Source organism: Macaca thibetana, chromosome 16 (assembly GCF_024542745.1).
Source record: "Macaca thibetana thibetana isolate TM-01 chromosome 16, ASM2454274v1, whole genome shotgun sequence".
NCBI lineage: Eukaryota > Metazoa > Chordata > Mammalia > Primates > Cercopithecidae > Macaca > Macaca thibetana.
Window position 1 is genome coordinate 63856526 of NC_065593.1, and position 21362 is coordinate 63877887.

Below are 21362 nucleotides of genomic sequence, written 5' to 3' on the forward strand. Positions count from 1 at the left end.
TAAAATAACATTATTTGGAATTTTCAATGCGAAATGTGTCTATTCTCCCTGGCTTGTTAATTTATTATTTATTTATATCGGCATGGACCCATAGATGTTTATTTTACACTTTGGGTTATAATCAGTGCTACTTTACTTATTCTGTTGTCATTCCGGTGTAGTGTTTTAACATTATTGAGATATAACTCATACAATAAAACGCACCACTTTAAGTGCATAATTAGATGAGCTTTAAATACTTCCAGTTGGGGAACCCCCAGCCCTACCACAGGTGCCCCCAGTGTCCAGGCACCAGAACTAAATTCCTCAGGCAAGGGACTCAGGGAATGATATCAACTTCCCATTTCATATCTAGAAAAGCCCAAGTTCCCCACTGGGTGTAAACAGAGTCGCTAAAGGGGCTGGGCACTGTGGCTCAGCCTGTAATCCCAGCACTTTGGGAGGCTGAGGCGGGTAGATCATCTGAGGTCAAGAGTTCAAGACCAGCCTGGACCAGCCTGGACAACAACGCCATCTCTACAAAAAATTACAAAAATTAGCCGGGTGTGGTGGTGAGCGCATGTAATTCCAGTTACTTGGGAGGCTGAAGCAGGAGAATCACTTGAATCCGGGAGGCGGAGGTTGCAGTGAGCCGAGATCACCCCACTGCACTCCAGCCTGGGCGACAAGTGCGGAACTCTGTCTCAAAAAAAAAAAAAAAAAAAAATAGAGTCGCTAAGGGGCAAAAACATATGTACATCAGCAGTTATTTTTCTCTGCAGTCAGCAGCTCGGGAACTTTGCTAAGGGTGCCGGGGAGGGGTCGAGCGCAAAGGTGCAGGCGTGACACAGCTAGACCCGCCCAGCTCCTGCGGAGCCCTGGCCAGGCCCAGAAGGACCAGAGGGATGGAGGTTGAGCCCTTCCCATTTCTTCCGCTGTACCCCTCGCGTTCTCCGCCCGCGCTCCCTCAGTTTCACACCCTTTCAGCAGCTCCCTTCCTTGGGACCACGCGGACTCCCCTGGGGGTCGCGCGGGCTCAGAGGCCTCCCCGCGTTGTCTGGGCGGGGACTGAGAGTCAGCGGACCAGCGGGCGGGCGGGCGGGCGGCGCTGCGGGGCGGGCCGAGCTGGGGGCGGGCGGGGGCCGGAGCCCTGGCCTAGGTCCCAGGGGGCGGTGCCGCGGCGCGAACGGCCCGGGTCCCTCCCAGGCCGGAGCAGAATCGGCGGCGCCCTGGGCGGCCGCGGAGCCATGGACAGCAGTGGTCCCTTCAGCTGCCCCATCTGCCTAGAGCCGCTCCGGGAGCCGGTGACGCTGCCCTGCGGCCACAACTTCTGTCTCGCCTGCTTGGGCGCACTCTGGCCGCATCGTGGCGCGAGTGGCGCCGGCGGACCCGGAGGCGCGGCCCGCTGCCCGCTGTGCCAGGAGCCCTTCCCCGACGGCCTTCAGCTCCGCAAGAACCACACGCTGTCCGAGCTGCTGCAGCTCCGCCAGGGCTCGGGCCCCGGGCCCGGCCCCGGCCCCGGCCCGGCCCCTGCTCCGGCTCCGGAGCCCTCGGTGCCCAGCGCGCCGCCCAGCGCCCCGGAGCCGTCGGCCCCCTGCGCGCCCGAGCCGTGGTCCGCGGGCGAAGAGCCAGTGCGCTGCGACGCGTGCCCCGAGGGCGCGGCCCTGCCTGCCGCGCTGTCCTGCCTCTCCTGCCTCGCCTCCTTTTGCCCCGCGCACCTGGGCCCGCACGAGCGCAGCCCCGCGCTCCGCGGACACCGCCTGGTGCCGCCGCTGCGCCGGCTAGAGGAGAGCTTGTGCCCGCGCCACCTGCGGCCGCTCGAGCGCTACTGCCGCGCGGAGCGCGTGTGTCTGTGCGAGGCCTGCGCCGCCCAGGAGCACCGCGGCCACGAGCTGGTGCCGCTGGAGCAGGAGCGCGCGCTTCAGGAGGTGGGCTCCAGGGGCACACTCGGGTGAGCCGGGGCTGGTGACTGACCGCGCGCGAGCGGGCCGAGGACCTTGGACCCCTCAGCCTTCCTGGGTTGGGTCTTAATTTCCTCCTCTAACCTGAGGATCTTTGCGGTCCCTTCCAGCCTTGACAAGGTCATCTGCTCGCGGGATGGAGATGGGAAGGGAGAAGGAGGGACGTGAGAGAACGGGACAAGGACGCGAAGAGGGGGCAGGGGACCTGAAGCCGGGCCGGGGTCTATGGGGGCGTAGGCGGGAGGGAACCGGGTCAGGCCCGCGGGGTTCCGGTAGCGTGGCTCCTGCTGCCGCCCAAGGGCTCACCCGGTCTCAGCTCAGATTTGCCCTGGGCTAAGTCTGCGGCTTTCGATGGGTGTGGCAGGCGGCAGGAGGGCGGCCGGGCACACAGATTCTCTGTCCAGCTGTTCCAGGGGCCGGTGGTGGGAGCATGTGCGCCGCGGCCTCTACCTCCCGCCCCCAGTTTCCTTTGGCCTCCAGCCCGGTCTTGGCGCCTCTGGCCAAGGGATTTTCCGTCTCTCCTGCCTGGAGCAGTGACTCATAAGACCTAGGGGATTTGCCCGGAATCCCCTTTTTTCAGGCCTGGACTGTGGATGCAGGTTCTTTGGGAACAGTGATCCCCAGGACAGCTTAATGCTTCCTTGTGCAGTCACCCCCAATCCCCGCACCTAACTCGCTTACTCTGTGCCTCTTCCCCGCCGGAGGAAGTTCTCAAATTCATCTGAGTAACACTGAGACCAGCGGAAGGCCCTGTACTGGGCCTCCTGTCAGAGACGGGAGGCAGACACCCAGTCAGCCTGCGGGCCCCCAGGCGTTCGGGAAAGGCACCAGCCTGGGCTGCAGGCACCTCTGGCATATTATGGGACATCGTGGCCACTCCAGTACCACCCAATGCACAGATACCACTCCCCGGTCACCCCCTTCTCTCCCCTGGCAAGGCCTGGGACCCCAGGGCAGGGCTGTGGCCTCTGCCAGACCTCACACTCATGGAGGGTGTTGTTCACAGGCTGAGCAGCCGAAAGTCTTGAGCGCCGTGGAGGACCGCATGGACGAACTGGGTGCTGGCATTGCACAGTCCAGGCGCACAGTGGCCCTCATCAAGGTCAGACACCCCTCCCCAGCCTCCATCCCTGTCCTCCCCTGCAGTGGGCATACTCCTGGCAGTGTATGCTTTCAGCATGGCACAATTCACTCCAAACAAGCCATGCGCATACCCACTGAGCACAAGTGTCCCCTGACCTGGCCCAGATGCAGGGTAGGCTCAGGCTGGCCCCTCTGTCCTCTCAAGAGGGTGAGTGGGAAGCTGGGGTCAGGGAAGGAGGGAGCCACAGTCCAGGACGGTTATTTGCCCTCATTGCCCCCGCTACTGTCATCCTGTGCAGAGTGCAGCCGTGGCGGAGCGGGAGAGGGTGAGCCGGCTGTTTGCAGAGGCTGCGGCTGCCCTGCAGGGCTTCCAGACCCAGGTGCTGGCCTTCATCGAGGAGGGGGAAGCTGCTATGCTGGGCCGCTCCCAGGGTGACCTGCGGCGACAGGAGGATCAGCGCAGCCGCCTGAGCCGAGCCCGCCAGAATCTCAGCCAGGTCCCCGAAGCCGACTCAGTCAGCTTCCTGCAGGTGAGGGCCGCTCTGGGGGCCACAGAAGGAACAGAAGCTGGGACAGGTCGGGGTGGAGGGAGGAGGAGACAGTGGGTGCATGACCTCCTGGCAGAGCCGCCTCCACCCCCAGCAAGGAGGAGCCATGGCCAGCAGAGTTTTAATGGGCATTTGTCTGGCACAGGAGCTGCTGGCACTAAGGCTGGCCCTGGAGGAGGGGTGTGGCCCTGGCCCTGGACCCCCGAGGGAGCTCAGCTTCACCAAATCTTCCCAAGCTGTCCGCGCAGTGAGAGACGTGCTGGCCGTGGCCTGCGCCAACCAGTGGGAGCAGCTGAGGGGGCCGGGTGGCAACGAGGACGGGCCACAGAAGCTGGATTCGGAAGGTGGGCACCGCCCCACTCCCCCGATGACTCACCCTCTCCCAGCCTCTCGCACAGGCCCCCAGGCCTGGTGCCCATCCAGAAGTGGAGGAGGAAAATTGTGCCTGGCACAGGGAGGAGCCCAAATCCCGCCAGTGACTAGAGCTGCCACCCTGTGGGGATCAATCAGCCCCTTGGACCTGGGGTAGAGGGGGCTTCTCCTAGCCCACCCTCTAGCTCCAGAGGGGCTGTGGCCCGGGAAGCACGTGGGGCAAGGAGCAGAACACAGGCAACGGGCATGCGTGTGAGCACAGCGTGCCACGTCTGGGTGGTGCTTGCTCCCTGGTGGCTCTGGACTCTGGGAAGAAGTGAAGGGGGAAGGGATTGTAGTCACAGGTTCGGAGGGGGGCAGTCTGGGGGCATTCTCACCATTATCTCCTCTTCTGCAGCTGATGCTGAGCCCCAGGACCCCGATAGCACGAACCTCTTGGAGAGTGAAGCTCCCAGGGACTATTTCCTGAAGTGTAAGTGGGCGCCCGTGCCCCCTCCACTCACGCCGGGCCCTCCCAGGGCTGCTAGGCTGATCCCAGAAGCAGGTCCCAGCAGGGCCCTGGCACACAAGGGTTAGGATTCCTCTCCCTAGTTCGTGGGGAGAGCTAGGGCAGCTCCTGGGGTGGTCTCCGGCGGGGCTGGGTTGTGCCGGTTGGAAAGCAGGGGAGAGGCTGTGTTTTCGGGGGTGGGCACTTGTGGAGGGGCCGTGCCCTCTCAGCCTGGCCCTGAGCCCTGCCTCTCTCTTCTGTCCGCGGGATCAGTTGCCTACATCGTGGATTTGGACAGTGACACGGCAGACAAGTTCCTGCAGCTGTTTGGAACCAAAGGTGTCAAGAGGGTGCTGTGTCCTATCAACTACCCCGAGTCGCCTACCCGCTTCACGCATTGTGAGCAGGTGCTGGGCGAGGGTGCCCTGGACCGGGGCACCTACTACTGGGAGGTGGAGATTATCGAGGGCTGGGTCAGCGTGGGGGTCATGGCCGAAGACTTCTCCCCACAAGAGCCCTACGACCGTGGCCGGTTAGGCCGCAACGCCCACTCCTGCTGCCTGCAGTGGAATGGACGCAGCTTCTCTGTCTGGTTTCATGGGCTGGAGGCTCCCCTGCCGCACCCCTTCTCGCCCACGGTCGGGGTCTGCCTAGAATACGCCGACCGTGCCCTGGCCTTCTATGCTGTGCGGGACGGCAAGATGAGCCTCCTGCGGAGGCTGAAGGCCTCCCGGCCCCGCCGGGGTGGTGTCCCGGCCTCCCCCATTGACCCCTTCCAGAGCCGCCTGGACAGTCACTTTGCGGGGCTGTTCACCCACAGGCTCAAGCCTGCGTTCTTCCTGGAGAGTGTGGACGCTCACCTGCAGATCGGGCCCCTCAAGAAGTCCTGCATATCTGTGCTGAAGAGGAGGTGATGCCGGGCACGGGCGCTCCTGCTGCGGTCTCTGCTCCAGGAAGCTGCCTCCTCTGGGCCCTCTCCTTCCTCTGGGGAAGGCACCAGCATGAGTCCCATACACTCAGCCTTCTCATTTCTAGAGGCTTCCACCTTTTATACACTCAGCCTTCCCCCCCCACAAGGCAGGAGGCCCCCCAGACCCTGTTCCCCTGCAGACCTCGCTTCTGAGAGACAGAGCTACAGCCGGGACAGCTCCAAGCTACCCTGACCCCTCCTTTTCCAGGTTTCTAGAACAATGTCTGGCATATAGTAGGTGCTCAATAAACACTTGTTGAATGAATGACTCCTTTTCCATCCTCGCCACCCAAGGATTCCCAGAACCGCTCTCATTCATAAGCTGGTTGAGTGGGCAGGCAGGAGAGGGGCCGGAGCCCCTGGTCCCAGGATTCCTGTTGAGAGAGCGCCCTGGCCTGTGAGAAGGGGGCTGGAACAGGGTACCTGCCCTTTGGGGCACCCCCACTCCCTTGTTCCCAGCAGGGGCAGCCAGAGGTGGCTTCTCCAGCCCCACTGCCATCCTGGCTGCTTGAGTGTTTGCTTGGGATGGCCTGACTCCCACCAGCTATTTCTATCTTTCATGTGGCAGCCTGGCTCTGGACCTGCCATCGCTGTTTGTACTGTTTGTGCCCAGCATTAAATGCAGGCCTCACCCCTCCAGGAACAGGGCAGGACCCCTGGGCGTGGGCAAGAGAGTTTTGAGACCTGGAGCTTCCTTCACACATAGCCCTCAGCCCACAGAGCCGACCCAGGATGTGGCTGGAGCCCAGAGCATCTACAATAAGAGGACTTATGTCCTGGCTAGGCACAGTGACTCACGCCTGTAATCTCAGCACTTTGGGAGGCCAAGGCAGGCAGATCACTTGAGGTCAGGAGTTTGAGACCAGCCTAGGCAACTTGGTGAACCCCTCATCTCTACTAAAAATACAAAAATTAGCTGGGTGTGGTGGTGGGTGCCTGTAATCCCAGCTACTCAGGAGGCTGAGGCAGAAGAATCACTTGAACCCGGAAGGCAGAGGTAATAGTGAGCCAAGATCAATCACACCACTGCACTCCAGCCTGGGCGACACAGCAAGACTCCATCTCAAAAAATAAAAGGACGTATGTCTCCCTCTGGAATCTTCTTGTCCTCCATGCTGGGGACACCTGTGACCTGTCTCCCAGGAGAGCCTCTGCCTCTCTTCTGGGAGGGCCCAGTGCCCTCTGCTGCCCTAGAACCCGAGCCAGGCCTGGGATGCCCTGAGGGTACAGGCCAGTATGTTTCCAGGCCCAGGCCAGCTCGCTCCTCCCTGGGTTCTGTGTGGCCCAGGTACACCCCAGAGAGGGGCTGTGGCCAAGGGCAAGGGCAGACAGAGAGGCCTCTCAGACAGACACCCATCTCCAGGTCAGGCGGGATAATGGGTGAGCTATGCAGCCAGACAGCAAGGCCATACAAGTCCAGCCCCAGCAGCCTCAGCAGCTAAAAATAGCCCCTCCCGTGGAGCCTGCCTGGGCCCCAGCAGCCAGGATGTTGTTTTTCCGGGCGGGGCCTCCTTGCTTCTGGTGCTTTGTGTTTTCAACACCGTTCCCTTGGCAGCCACGGGTCCCCAGCTCACCCGGCAGTGAAAGGGCTGGCGGAGAATGCTGCCCCACTGTCCCCTTGGATGCTCCTTGGACCACCTACTACAAGCCTCCTACCTTGCACAGGACCCCTCCCACCCCTCATGCCACCTGCTGTCTCATCTTGTCCCCCTACTTGGCACTCCCTACCCTACAGGCTCCCCTTGCCAGGGAACCTTCTGGTCTCTGACCCTGTAGGAAGCGTTGGCATGTCCTGGAATGTGAGCTAGACAAGCCTGGTGCTTTCTTGGTGGAATTCAGGTGCGACTGGTCACGCCTGTGGCCACAGACACAGCCAATCAGCAAGGATGCCATCTGCAGAGTGGCCTCCAGCTCCAGAGTCTTGCGTGGCAGTTTGGGAAACAAACATCTCTTTATAAAAAAATATTGAGGCCGGGCGCGGTGGCTCAAGCCTGTAATCCCAGCACTTTGGGAGGCCGAGACGGGCGGATCACGAGGTCAGGAGATCGAGACCATCCTGGCTAACACGGTGAAACTCCGTCTCTACTAAAAAATACAAAAAACTAGCCAGGCAAGGTGGCGAGCGCCTGTAGTCCCAGCTACTTGGGAGGCTGAGGCAGGAGAATGGCGTAAACCCGGGAGGCGGAGCTTGCAATTAGCTGAGATCTGGCCACTGTACGCCAGTCTGGGTGACAGAGCGAGACTCCATCTCAAAAAAAAAAAAAAAAAAAAAAAAAAAAATTGAAGCTGGGCATGGTGGCTCACACCTGTAATCTCAGCACTTTGGGAGGCTGAGGTGGGACGATCACTCGAGCCCAGGAGTTTGAGATCAGTCTGGCCAACATGGTGAGACCCCATCTCTACAAAAAACAAAAATAAAAATAAAAATTGGCCAGGTGCAATTGCTCACACCTGTAATCCCAGCACTTTGGGAGGCCAAGACGGGTGGATCACGAGGTCAGGAGTTCAAGACCAGCCTGGCCAACATGGTGAAACCGTGTCTCTACTAAAAATACAAAAAAAATTAGCTCGATGTGGTGGCGGGCGCCTGTAATCCCAGCTACTCAGGAGGCTGAGGCAGAGAATTACTTGAACCCAGCAGACAGAGGTTGCAGTGAGCCAAAATCACACCACTGCACTCCAGACTGGGTGACAGAGCCAGACTCCGTCTCAAAAACAAAAAACAAAAAACAGCCAGCATGGTGGTGCATGTCTGTGGTTTCAGCTACTTGGGAGGCTGAGATGGGAGGGTCCCTTGAGCCCAGGAGGTTGGGGCTGCAGTGAGCCATGTTCATGCCACTATACTCCAGCCTGGATGACAGGGTGAGACCCTGTCTCAAAAATAAATACATAAAATAAAAAAAATTTTTTTAAATATAGAGACAGGGTTCTATACCATGCCTGAAACAAGCATTTTAATCCCAAATCCCTGTATTGTAGCTTTGCAGCTCAGAGCCAGGGATTGGCTGGCCCCTGGGTGCACAGCCAGCAAAGGGCTGGCTCTTCAGATCCCAAGTTTCAGACTCTGAAGACTGGAGTGTTAGCTACAACCTCGCATTTCCTTTGTCACCCTGGACTGCGAGCGTGTGTGTGTGTGTGTGTGTGTGTGTGTGTGTGTGTGTGTGTGGTCTGCATGCCTAGGTGTTTTGTGTGTATGCGTATATGTGCATATATCTGCATACCTGTGTGTATATCTGCATGTGTGTGTGTGCTATGCGTGAGTATATGCCTGGGTGATCGTCTGTGTATGAACGCATGTTGCTCCAGCCTAGTGACTTTTCCAACGATGCTCTGAGAAGACCTAGAAGGAGGTGCACTGAGTGGGGTGGGCTGGAGAAAGGCTGGGGGCAGGTCCCTCAGCACCCCTGCCAACATCTTTTTTTTTTTTTTTTTTTTGAGACGGAGTCTTGCTCTGTGCCCCAGGCTGGAGTGCAGTGGCCCGATCTCGGCTCACTGCAAGCTCCGCCCCCCCGGGTTCACGCCATTCTCCTGCCTCAGCCTCCCGAGTAGCTGGGACTAGAGGCACCCGCCACCTCGCCCGGCTAATTTTCTTGTATTTTTAGTAGAGACGGGGTTTCACCGTGTTAGCCAGGATGGTCTCGATCTCCTGACCTCGTGATCCGCCCATCTCGGCCTCCCAAAGTGCTGGGATTACAGGCTTGAGCCACCGCGCCCGGCCCAACATCTTAATCAGAGAAGCTTTTGCCTATTTGATTCAAGACTGCTTTTAAAAAAGAAACTGGGCTGGGTGCGGTGGCTCACGCCTGTAATCCCAGCACTTTGGGAGGCCGAGGCAGGCAGATCATGAGGTCAGAAGATCGAGACCATCCTGGCCAACATGGTGAAACCCCCTCTCTACTAAAAAAAAAAAAAAAAAACAACTAACCGGACATGGTGGCGGGCACCTGTAGTCCCAGCTACTTGGGAGGCTGAGGCAGGAGAATAGTGTGAACCCGGGAGGCAGAGCTTGCAGTGAGGCGAGATCGCGCCACTGCACTCCAGCCTGGGTGATACAGCGAGACTCTGTCTCAAAAAAAAAAAAAAAAAAAAAAAGAAAAGAAAAAAGAAACTGTTAAAAAGAAAAAAAAATGAGAAAACCACTGACCTAGTCTCAACCTTCCCCTCCCACTACCATTTTCAGAGGAAGAAACTGAGGCACGGGGTACTGGGGGACTGCCCAGTTACCGAGTCCAGAACACTCTCCATACTGCCCAGTCTAGGTGTGTCTTGTGCTTAGAAAAGCCTAAACAAGCCAGGCGTAGTAGCTCATGCCTGTAATCCCAGCACTTTGGGAGGTTGAGGCAGGCAGATCACTTGAGATCACGAGTTCGAGACCAGCCTGGCCAACATAGGGAAACCCCATCTCTACTAAAAAATACAAAAATTAGCCAGGAGTGGTGGCACGTGCCTACAGTCCTAGCTACTAGGGAGGCTGAGGCAAAAGAATCGCTTGAGTCTGGGAGGCGGAGGTTGCAGTGAGCTGAGATCACACCCCTGCACTCCAGCCTGGGTGACAGAGCAAGATTTTGTCTCCAAAAAAAAAAAAAAAGAAACGTCTAAACACATACACACACACACACACCCCTCACACTCACACACACACAACCCTGCTTCCCAGCATTGCCGCCTGTGTATGCGCTGCCCTCGGCCAGGTCCCAGTTCCCACGGTCACCAGAGCCCTGGCACGGCTGCCCGAGGGTCTGTGGCCTCAGAAGCTCCCGCCAGAGCCCCCGCCAGGCCCCCACCAGGCCCAGACAATGGTGCAGGGTGAGGGGTTTCCGAGGCTTTGCCGCTGGTTGCTGGGCCTGGCTGCTCTGGGCCAGGCAAGGAGCCAACCTCCACTCGCACTTTGTTTCTGTGGGAAAATGAGCTCGGGTTCCAACCAATGGCCTGAGGAAGCGGCTTGGGCTGCTCCCATGGCTTCCCCACACCCCAGGAGGACATAGACCCCCAGTCTTCTTTCCTCCCTTCTCCTCATCCTCGTCCTCCCCTTCCCGAGGCCCGAGGAACACTCACAGAAGTACCTCCCTTCACCCCCTCTCCTCCCAGGCAGAGTGGGTGCGGCTGGACTGTGGCTCCCGGAGGCCTGGCCAGGAGGATGGGGCCGAACTGGGCGTGGCTGAGGTTGGCAGCTACTGCATCTCTCCCAGGAGGAAAGTACTCTAGTCCTTCTTTATCTCGGAGGATGCGTTCCCAGACCCCCCGTGTGTGCCTGACGCTGCAGACGGTACAGAATCCTATACGCACTATGGCTTTTCCATCTGGTAACCAAGACGGCTAAAAGTAAACAATGGGCGGGCAGTCCTACAGTGTGGATTCCCCGAACAAAGGGATGATTCTTGTCCCAGGCAGGCTGGATGAAGTGGGATGGTGCGAGATTTCATCATGCTACTCAGAATGGCATGCAATCTAAAACTTATGAGTTGTTTGCTTCTGGAATCTTCCATGTAACATTTCTGGATTGCAGTAGACTGTGAGAAAGCAAAGCCATTGATAACAGGGGACTACTGGAGCACTGAGCAGGGTCTGTGTCCCGTTCAACCCCAAACACCCCACGCCCATTTGATGCCGACATTCAAAATCTGGAAAGTGGCCAGGTGTGGTGGCTCATGCCTGTAATGCCAGCACTTTGGGAGGCCAAGGAGGGCAGATCATGAGGTCAGGAGTTCAAGGCCAGCCTTACCGACATAGTGAAACCCCATCTTTACTAAAAATACAAAAATTAGCTGGGCATGGTGGTGCAGGCCTGTAATTCCAGCTACTCAGAAGGCTGAGGCAGGAGAATTACTTGAACCAGGGAGGCAGAGGTTGCAGTGAGCTGAGATCGTACCACTGCACTCCAGCCTGGGTAACAGAGTGAGACTCCATCTCAAACAAACAAATGAAATCTAGAAGGCGAGGTCATTCCCCGTCCACACAGTCAGATCTGGGGGATGCATAAGAAATGCAGGAAGCCCTGGTGGTCCTTGTGGGCTTCACTTGGGATGGAGAGCCACCGTGTTCTCCTCACATGCTCCTGACACCTTCAGGGGTATATGGACCAAATAGTGATGGGGTCTTGCTGTGTTGGCCCGGCTGGTCTCCAACTCCTGGGCCCAAGCAATCTTCCCACTTCACCTTCCCAAAGTGCTGGGATTATAGGCATCAGCCACCATGCCCACACCCAGCCTGTACTTTATCTTTAAATGACATTCAAATTTTGAATTTTACTCAATAGCTGGGATTACAGGTGCACACCACCACGCCCGGCTAATTTTGTATTTTTAGCCCAATGTTATTTTAATGTACAAGCCCGGCCCAATATTGCTTTAATATAAAAAACAGGCCAGGCATGGTGGCTCACACCTATAATCCTAGCATTTTTGGAGGCTAAGGCAGGTGGATCACCTGAGGTCAGGAGTTTGAGACCATTGTGGCCAACATGGTGAAAACCCGTCTCTACTAAAAATACAAAACTTAGCCAGGCGTGGTGGCTAATCCCAGCTACTTGGGAGGCTGAGGCAGGAGGATGGCTTGAACCCGGGAGGCGGAGGTTGCAGTGAGCTGAGATTGCACCACTGCACTCCAGCCTGGCAACAGAGCGAGACTCTGTCTCAAAAAAAAAAAAAAGTTTAAAATGGTGAATTTTATGTTATGTATATTTTACCACGTGCCCCCGCCCAACACTGCCAAAAATAAAGAAAGAAAAGGACAGTGGCCATGAGAAGGAGCCCTAATGGGGCTGGCGGAAGGCCATTTCTAGGGATCACTTCCTTGAAGAAAGGGCTGTTGAGACCTGAAGGACAGGGAGGAGCTAACAAGACAGAAAGGATGGGTGTGGGCTCGAGACCAGCCAGTGCACTGCAGGGGACAGCAGTGCAGGGCAGAAGGGTGAGAGGCCTGAGGTGGCAGGCCAGGTCCTGCAAGGCAAAGCCTGGTAAGGATTCTAGACTTTTCCTAGGAACAATGGGAAGCCAGGACATGGTCTCACATCAGTAAACAGTACAGTCAGATTTGAAGTTTTGACTGGGCACCATGGCTCACGCCTGTAATCCCAGCACTTTGGGAGTCTGAGGCGGGAGGATCACAAGCTCAGGAGTTCAAGGCCAGCCTGGGCAACATGGTGAAACCCCATCTCTACCAAAAATAGAAAAAAAAAAAATCAGCCAGGCATGGTGACGCACACCTGTGGTTCCAGCTACTCTGAGGGCTGAGGTACGAGGATTGCTTGAGCCCAGGAAGCAGAGGTTGCAGTGAGCTGAGATCACACTGCAGTCCAGCCTGGGTGACAGAGAGAGACTCCATTTCTTTCTTTTTTTTTTTTTTTTTTTTTTGAGACGGAGTCTGGCTCTGTCGCCCAGGCTGGAGTGCAGTGGCCGGATCTCAGCTCACTGCAAGCTCTGCCTCCCGGATTTACGCCATTCTTCTGCCTCAGCCTCCCAAGTAGCTGGGACTACAGGCGCCCGCCGCCTCGCCCGGCTAGTTTTTTGTATTTTTTAGTAGAGACGGGGTTTCACCGGGTTAGCCAGGATGGTCTCGATCTCCTGACCTCGTGATCTGCCCGTCTTGGCCTCCCAAAGTGCTAGGATTACAGGCTTGAGCCACCGCGCCCGGCCAAGACTCCATTTCAAAAAAATAAAAGGGTTTGAAGTTTCAAAGTCATTCTATTATTTAGGTGAGAAATAAGCTAAGGAGGGGAAAAAAGAGGATGAAAATAACTAAAACTGCTGCCTTGCATCTTGCCAGGGAGAGTCCCCTAACTCTGGGAAGGGGGACAGAGAAATCTAATAGCAGGGAGAGCCAGGCCCTTAAGCACCTCCCCTGCTCCCTCCTCTCCTCCAGCTCTCTGGTGTAGGGGGTCCCTCCAGCCAAGGCTCCTCAGTACTGGGATGCGGACATCTTCAGAGGTCACACCGCCCCTTTCTGGCTTTCTGTGGCTTTGGAGGCTCAGAAGCGGAAATGCACTCAAGCCGTGTATAAACTCTAACAGCAGGAATTGCTCAGAACAGGCCTTGCAGCTGTGTCTGGGGAAACTGAACTTGACAGAGCCAGGAGGTCCCAGTGGGAACGTCAGGGTGGGGCCCATCTCTATAGCAACCAGAAACAGCCCCAGACACGCGCTGGCCCTGCCTCTGAGGAGGGAGCGGGCAACTTGTGTTCTTGAAATACCCACGGCCAAAAAGGACTCATCCAAAATAGCCCACTTTCACATCACCAAACATCAGCAACGCCTCACAGGGCATCTGCCACTCTGCAGCACAGCAACCAACGGGGAGTGGCAGAAAGTTACCATGACTTACCAGGAGTTTTCTTCCTCTCACTGGCGTATTAGGAAGAGGACAACTGGCTGAATGAAAAAGATTTGGTGTATCAAGCACAAATTTGTTCCCCAATACTCAGGTAAAAGAAATGTCCATTTGGGCAGTTTCCCTAAATCAAGTAAAATGTGATTATAAGCTGCCCTTTGCCAAGAAAGTAGGAAATTCAACTTCAGGCATATGGGGAGGGGCATCTTCCCCCTCAGTAGAATCACTATTATTATTATTATTATTATTATTATTTGAGATGGAGTCATCCAGGCTGGAGGGCACAATCTTTGCTCACTGTAACCTCCACCTCCCAGGTTCAAGCAATTCTCCTGCCTCAGCCTCTGGAGTAGCTGGGATTACAGGCGCCCACCACCATGCTTGGCTAATTTTTATATTTTTAGTAGAGACAAGGTTTCAACATGTTGGCCAGGCTGGTCTCAAACTCCTGACCGCAGGTGATCGGCCCACCTTGGCCTCCCAAAGTGCTGGGATTACAGGCAAGAGCCACTACACCTGGCATTATATGGTGATTCCATGGTGCCCAGGGGATGGGAGAGCTTTCTCCCCCGCACCAACTCTGTTGCCCAGGCTGGAGTGCAGTGGCACCATCTCAGCTCACTGCAACCTCCGCCTCCTGGGTTCAAGTGATTCTCCTGCCTCAGCCTCCTGAGTAGCTGGGATTACAGGTGCGCACCACCACGCCCAGCTAATTTTCGTATTTTTAGTAGAGATGGGGTTTCACCATGTTGGCCAGGCTGGTCTCGAACTCCTGGCCTCAAGTGATCCGCCCACTTTGGCCTCCCAAGTGCTGGAATTATAGGCATGAGCCACGCCACCGGGGCCACAGATAGGAGAGCTTCTACTCTGTTCTCTACGGGGTCTGCTGCTCAGATGCCCACCATCCGAGTCCAAGGGCTTCTATTTTTTATTTTTATTTTTGAGACAGAGTCTCACTCTGTCGCCCAGGCTGGAGTGCAATGGCACAATCTCGGCTCACCGCAACCTCCGCCTCCAAGGTTCAAGCGAGTCTCCCACCTCAGCCTCTCGAGTAGCTGAGATTACAGGCGTGCGCCACCACTCCCGGGAGCTAATTTTATACTTTTTAGTAGAGACGAGGTTTCTCCATGTTGGTCAGGCTGGTCTTGAACTCCTGACCTCACGTAATCCACCCGCCTCAGCCTCCCAAAGTGCTGGGAATTACAGGTGTGAGCTACCACGCCCGGCTCCAAGTGCTTCTAGCTGCAGCTGAGGCTCTACTCCCCTGGGCCAAGCACAGTTTGGGGATGATGCCAAATTCTTGACTCTCAGCTCCAAACCCACTGTATTAATGTGCTAGGGCTGTTGTAACAAGACACCACAAACTAGGTGGCTTAAGCAATCAAAATGTATCATCTCAGTGCTGGAGACTGAATCAAGGTGTGGGCAGGGTCAACTCCTGAGACTGTGAGAGTGAAACCCTCCCCTGCTGCTCTCCTTGCTTCTGGTGGTTTGTTGACAATATGTAGCGATCCGTGTAGCAATCCTGGTAGCTCTCTGCCTCCCTCTTTGCACCGCCTTCTCCCTGCGTGTGTCTGTGTCCAAGTTTTCCCTTCTTACAAGAGCACCAGTCACGTTGGATTTAGGGCCCACCCTAATGATCTCATCTTAACTAATTATGTCTTCAACAACCCTATTTCCAAATAAGGTCACTTTCTGAGGTAGTGCAGGTCAGGACTTCAACATGTGAATTTGGGGGGAGACAGAACTCAACGCATAACACCCACCCAGCCACCCAACTCAGCTTCATGGTCTGGCTGGGAGTCAGAGACACGTCTTTGTTTTCTTAATTTTATTTTTTATTATTACTTTTTGAGATGGAGTCTTGCTCTGTCGCCCAGGCTGGAGTGCAGTAGAGTGATCTTGGCTCACTGCAACCTCCGCCTCCTGGATTCCAGCGATTTTCTTGCCTCAGCTTCCCGAGTAGCTGGGATTACAGGCACACACCACCACGCCCAGATAATCTTCGTATTTTTAGTGGAGACGGGGTTTCATCATGTTGCCCAGGCTGGCCTCGAACGCCTGACCTCAGGTGATCCACCTGCCTGGGCCTCCCAAACTGCTGTGATTACAGGCCTGAGCCAACACACCCAGAGCCACGTTTCTCCATTGCCCACTCTTCCCTGCCAGGCTCTGCCAAGAGGGGGCGCTAGAGAGACCTGCAGGGCTGGAGAAGGCCCCAGCTTCCCATCTGCTCACTATTTTTGCCTGTGTTTTACCCAGGAAAGCTGCTTCATCAGGGCAGCTGCAGTTCTTTAGCAGCAGCTGAATCCAGTTTCTTTTTTCTTTTTTTTTTTTTTTTGAGACAGAGTCTGGCTCTGCCGCCCAGGCTGGAGTGCAGTGGCCGGATCTCAGCTCACTGCAAGCTCCGCCTCCCGGGTTCACGCCATTCTCCTGCCTCAGCCTCCCGAGTAGTTGGGACTACAGGCGCCCGCCACCGCGCCCGGCTAGTTTTTTGTATTTTTTTAGCAGAGACGGGGTTTCACCGTGTTAGCCAGGATGGTCTCGATCTCCTGACCTCGTGATCCGCCCGTCTCGGCCTCCCAAAGTGCTGGGATTACAGGCTTGAGCCACCGCGCCCGGCCTGAATCCAGTTTCTACTTTTTCCAACCCTTGCAGAATCAGCTGCCTCGAGCTCCCTTCAGAGGCACCAGCACCAGCACCAGCTGGCCCATGCCCCCTCCTCAGAGGGCTGGATTTTAGTGCCCTGGGGCTCCTCTTTCAATCCTCTATATTATTGTTGTTGGTTTTGGTGTTTTGTTTTGTTTTTTGAGACGGTGTCTCACTCTGTCACCCAGGCTGGAGTGCAATGGTGCAAACTCAGCTCACTGAAACCTCTGCCTCCTGGTCTGAAGAGCAATCCTCCCACCTCTGCCTCCTGAGTAGCTGGGACTACAGGTGCGCTCCACCACGCCCGGCTAATTTTTTGTATTTTTAGTAGAGATGGGGGTTTGAGAGGGAGTCTTGCTCCGTTGCCCAGGCTGGAGTGCAGTAGTGTGATCTTGGCTCACTGCAACCTCCGCCTCCTGGGTTCCAGTGATTTTCTTGCCTCAGCCTCCCGAGTAGCTGGGATTACAGGCACGCTACTATGTTGCACGCTATTATGTTGGCCAGGCTGGTCTCAAACTCCTGACTTCAAGTGTCCGCCATGAGCCACCACGCCAGCAGCATGTTTTTTTGTTTGTTTTTTGTTTTTTTGTTTTTTTTTGAGTATTGCTCTTTTTGCCCAGGCTGGAGTGTAATGGCACCATCTCTGTTCACTGCAACCTCTACCTTCCAGATTCCAGCAATTCTCCTGCCTCAGCCTCCTATGTAGTTGGGATTACAGGCTTGTGCCACCATGCCCGGCTAATTTTGTAGTTTTAGTAGAGACGGGGTTTCACCATGTTGGCCAGGCTAGTCTTGAACTCCTGACTCAGGTGATCTGCCTGCCTTGGCTTCCAAAAGTGCTGGGATTACAGGTGCAAGCCACTGACCCCAGCCCTTGCAGCAATTTTTTTTTTTTTTTTTTGAGACAGAGTTTCGCTCTCGTTGCCCAGGCTGGAGTGTAATGGTGCGATCTCAGCTCACCGCAACCTCCACCTCCTGGGGTCAAGCGATTCTCCTACCTCAGTCTCCCGAGTAGCTGGAATTACAGGCATGTGCCACCACACCCGGCTAATTTTGTCTTTTTTTTTTTTTTTTTTTAGTAGAGACGGGGTTTCACCATGTTGTCCAGGCTGGTCTTGAACTCCCGACCTCAGGTGATGTGCCCACCTCAGCCTCCTGAAGTGCTGGGATTACCGGCGTGAGCCACCGTGCCCAGCCCCCTTGCAGCAATTTTTTTTTTTTTTTTTTTTTTTTTTTTGAGACGGAGTCTTGCTCTGTCACCCAGGCTGGAGTACAGTGGCCGGATCTCAGCTCACTGCAAGCTCCGCCTCCCGGGTTTACGCCATTTTCCTGCCTCAGCCTCCCGAGTAGCTGGGACTACAGGCACCCGCCACCGCGCCCGGCTAGTTTTTTGTATTTTTAGTAGAGACGGGGTTTCACCGTGTTAGCCAGGATGGTCTCGATCTCCTGACCTCGTGATCCGCCCGCCTCGGCCTCCCAAAGTGCTGGGATTACAGGCTTGAGCCACCGCGCCCGGCGCAGCAATTTTTTAAGATGACAAAATAAAACAGAAAATTTCAGAATATATCCCACTACAAAATACAAATTAAGCAGCATGTGGTGGTGGCAGGGCCTGTACTCTCAGCTACTTGGGAGGCTGAGGCAGGACCACTGGCTTGATGCCAGGAGTTCAAGACCAGCCTGGGCAACATAACAGGACCCCCATCTCTACCAAAAAAATTTTTTAAACTAGCCAGGCATGGTGATGTGCCCCTGTAGCCCCAGCTACTCAGGAGGCTGAGGTAAAAAGATTGCTTGAGCTCAGGAGGTTGAAAGTACAGTGAGCCATGATTGCACCACTCCAGCCTGACTGACAGTGTAAGACAGGGTCCGTTATGTCACCCAGGCTGGTCTCAAACTCCTGGGCTCAAGCCCTATATATTTTTATGGTGGGTCAAGGTAAGGAAAAAGAGCCACCATTTGGTAAATGCTGCCAACCTTTTTTTTTTTTTTTAATTTTTAGAGGGAGGGTCTCACTATGTTGCCCAGGCTGGTCTCAAACTCCTGGGCTGAAGCAATCCTTCTGCCTCAGTCTTCCAAAATGCTGGGATTACAGGCATGAGCCAACTCTACAGGCCTGCCAACCTCTTTTATGTCATGGCACACACAGAAAATGATTTGGTCAATGAAATGGTATTTATTTGGCTCACTGGGACAAATAGATTACTCTTATTGGGGGTCAAGAGGCGACCACGGGTAGGGTGGGGGGCGGTGGCTCACACCTGTAATCCTAACACTTTTGGGATTGTTAGGTGGGCGCATTACTTGAGGTCAGGAATTTGAGACCAGCCTGGCCAACATGGTGAAAACCCATCTCTACCTAAAAATACAAAGCTTAGCTGGGTGTGGTGGCCTGCATCTGTAGTCCCAGCTACTTCGGAGGCTGAGGCCCGAGAATTGCTTGAACCCAGGAGGCGGAGGCTGCAGTGAGCAGAGACCGTGTCACTATACTCCACCCCAGGAGACGGGCAAGACCCTGTATCAAAAATAAATAAATAGGCCAGGAACGGTCCAGCACTTTGGGAGGCCGGGGCGGGTGAATCACGAGGTCAGGAGATCAAGACCATCCTGGCTACAGTGAAATCCCATCTCTACTAAAAATACAAAAAATTAGCCGGGCATGGTGGGAGGCACCTGTAGTCCCAGCTACTCGGGAGGCTGAGGCAAGAGAATGGCGTGAACCCGGAAAGCGGAACTTGCAGTGAGTGGAGATCACACCACTGCTCTCTAGCTTGGGCAACAGAGCGAGACTCCGTCTCAAAATAAATAAGTAAATAAAATAAATAAATAAAATTATAAACAGAAAAACAGGTGACCAGTTCAGCGGCTCAGCTGCCCCAGACCCTGCCTGCTGGTATCTGGGGTAGACCTGCACCCTTTCTTAGCACATCACTAAGATGTGCTCTGGTGTGGAGAATACGAGCAATCATACTGCAGTGAAAAAGAGAGCTGGAGACAGGCAGACAGGGGTAAAAGACCAGAGGAGAGGTCTGAGTACTGAGACCTGGGCCTGGGGGGCCTGCAGCTGCTCACCTGGTTCCGCAATAAACGATTGTTAAATCCTTCGGTTTGAGTTTTGAGTTCTGGTACCTTCCAGCCCTAAAGTCATGGGAGCTGTCCAAGAAGTGTGTTCACATGGTCATATGTTTTTATAAAACTTAGAACTTCTGGACATTGTAGCCGAAGCTGGTCAAGCTCGTTATCTCTCCACTGCAACTTCCTCTTCTTGTCATTTCCCCTCCTGTCAGGAGGCCTCATTGTGGCCACAGTATTGTGAATGAATAATCGTGGGGTTTTTTGTTTGTTTCTGAGATAGAGTTTTGTTCTTGTTGCCCAGGCTGGAGTGCAGTGGCTTGATCTCAGCTCACTGCAACCTCCGTCTCCGGGGTTCAAGTGATTCTCCTGCCTCAGCCTCCTGAGTAGCTGGGATTACAGGTGACCACCATCACACCCAGCTAATTTTTTGTATTTTTAGTAGAGATGGGGTTTCACCATGTTGCCCAGGCTGGTCTCAAACTCCTGACCTCAGGTGATCCACCCGCCTTGGCCTCCCGAAGTGCTGGAATGACAGGCATGTGCCACAAACTCTGACCTACTTTTGTTTTTTTAATTTATATTTTAAATGCACATAGAAAAAAAAAAAAAAAACTAAACAGTACCAAAAAGTACAATGCATACCGACATACTGAGCCACCAATCCACCCCAAATTCCCAGACCCACGCCTCAAAACTGTCACAGACATTTTCTGGTGGATCTTTGCAAAAAATTTCTATCTAGATCCTATTTTTTAATACAAATAGAACTATATGTATACAGCATTCTGTGCTTAATAACCCTTGACAATCTTTCCATATCAGCACATAGTCTGACTTTTTTTTTTTTTTTTTTGAGACGGAGTCTCACTCTGTTGCCTAGGCTGGAGTGCAGTGGCGCAATCCCGGATCACTGCAAGCTCCGCCTCCTGGGTTCACGCCATTCTCCTGCCTCAGCCTCCGGAGTAGCTGGGACTACAGGCGCCCGCCACCACGCCCGGCTAATTTTTTGTATTTTTTAGTAGAGACGGGGTTTCACCGTGTTAGCCAGGATGGTCTCAATCTTCTGACCTCACGATCCACCCGCCTCGGCCTCCCAAAGTGCTGGGATTACAGGCGTGAGCCACCGCGCCCGGCCGACTTAATTCTTTTTAAAGACGGCAGAGATTGCAGACCCCAAAATACATCTAACCATTGGGGCAGATTTCATTATGACCATCCTTAATCCACTGTACTTGTCCTGCAAGGTCCAACCTGGTATTGCACCGGACCTCACAGAACGCTGCTGTTTCCTGATCTTTTCTAGTGAGGCAGCTTTATTTCTTCACATAGGAGACCTCCCTGCTAAGCGAAGTCGAACAGGTGGATCTAGAGGTTGACCACCACGGTCAGGAAAGCAGCTGTCTACTGAAAAGCAAACTCTAATTCCTTAAGATTAACGAGTTAATCTTTAAGATTAATTAATCTTAACGAATTAATCCTTAAGATTAACCCCTGCACCACCAAGTGGGGGAGTGCAGCCCCCTCTCTCCACCTCATGGATTCAGCTCGGAGGTGCAGGGGTTTGGTGGGGGGCGGTTAGGGAATGACAGCTGCCCCGTGGAGGACGCCCAGGGCTGGGTCACGAGCTGGCATGAGTCAGTCTTATTTTGTAAGTCCTAGTTATCAGGCTGCCAGTCTCGCGCCGTGCCCAGTCTCACTCAGCCTTCAGTCTTCCGGCCGGGACCCCGCTGGGCGCTCCGGAGGGATCGGCGCCACCGCGAGGCCGGCGAGGAGGCTGCAAGGGGCGCCCGGCCGGCCTGCGAAAGTGGTGGGAGCCAGGCGGGGCACACAGCCTCCCCTCCCCAGGCGGGACTCTCCCCGCCCCCCGGGCTCAGGGCTTGGGGTGGTGAGATGGGTGGCTGGGTGATCCGACGC

The 21362-nt window shown here is 55.0% G+C and overlaps 3 protein-coding genes across 3 annotated transcripts in view; 1 reads left to right on the top strand and 2 right to left on the bottom strand.

Moving 5' to 3' along the window:
• UBALD2 (UBA like domain containing 2) overlaps positions 1-21362 on the bottom strand; it is a 468792-nt gene that overhangs the window by 412872 nt on the left and 34558 nt on the right. The gene's annotated exons all lie outside the window — the stretch shown is intronic.
• The window catches only part of LOC126939213 (CST complex subunit TEN1), a 224897-nt gene that overhangs the window by 136421 nt on the left and 67114 nt on the right, over positions 1-21362 (bottom strand). The window lies entirely within an intron of this gene.
• Positions 1196-5665, top strand: TRIM47 (tripartite motif containing 47). Its single transcript, XM_050764267.1, has 6 exons — positions 1196-1907; positions 2947-3042; positions 3323-3553; positions 3717-3915; positions 4341-4415; positions 4704-5665. The coding sequence occupies exons 1-6, from the start codon at positions 1227-1229 to the stop codon at positions 5342-5344; spliced, it is 1923 nt and encodes a 640-aa protein (XP_050620224.1). The 5' UTR covers positions 1196-1226; the 3' UTR covers positions 5345-5665.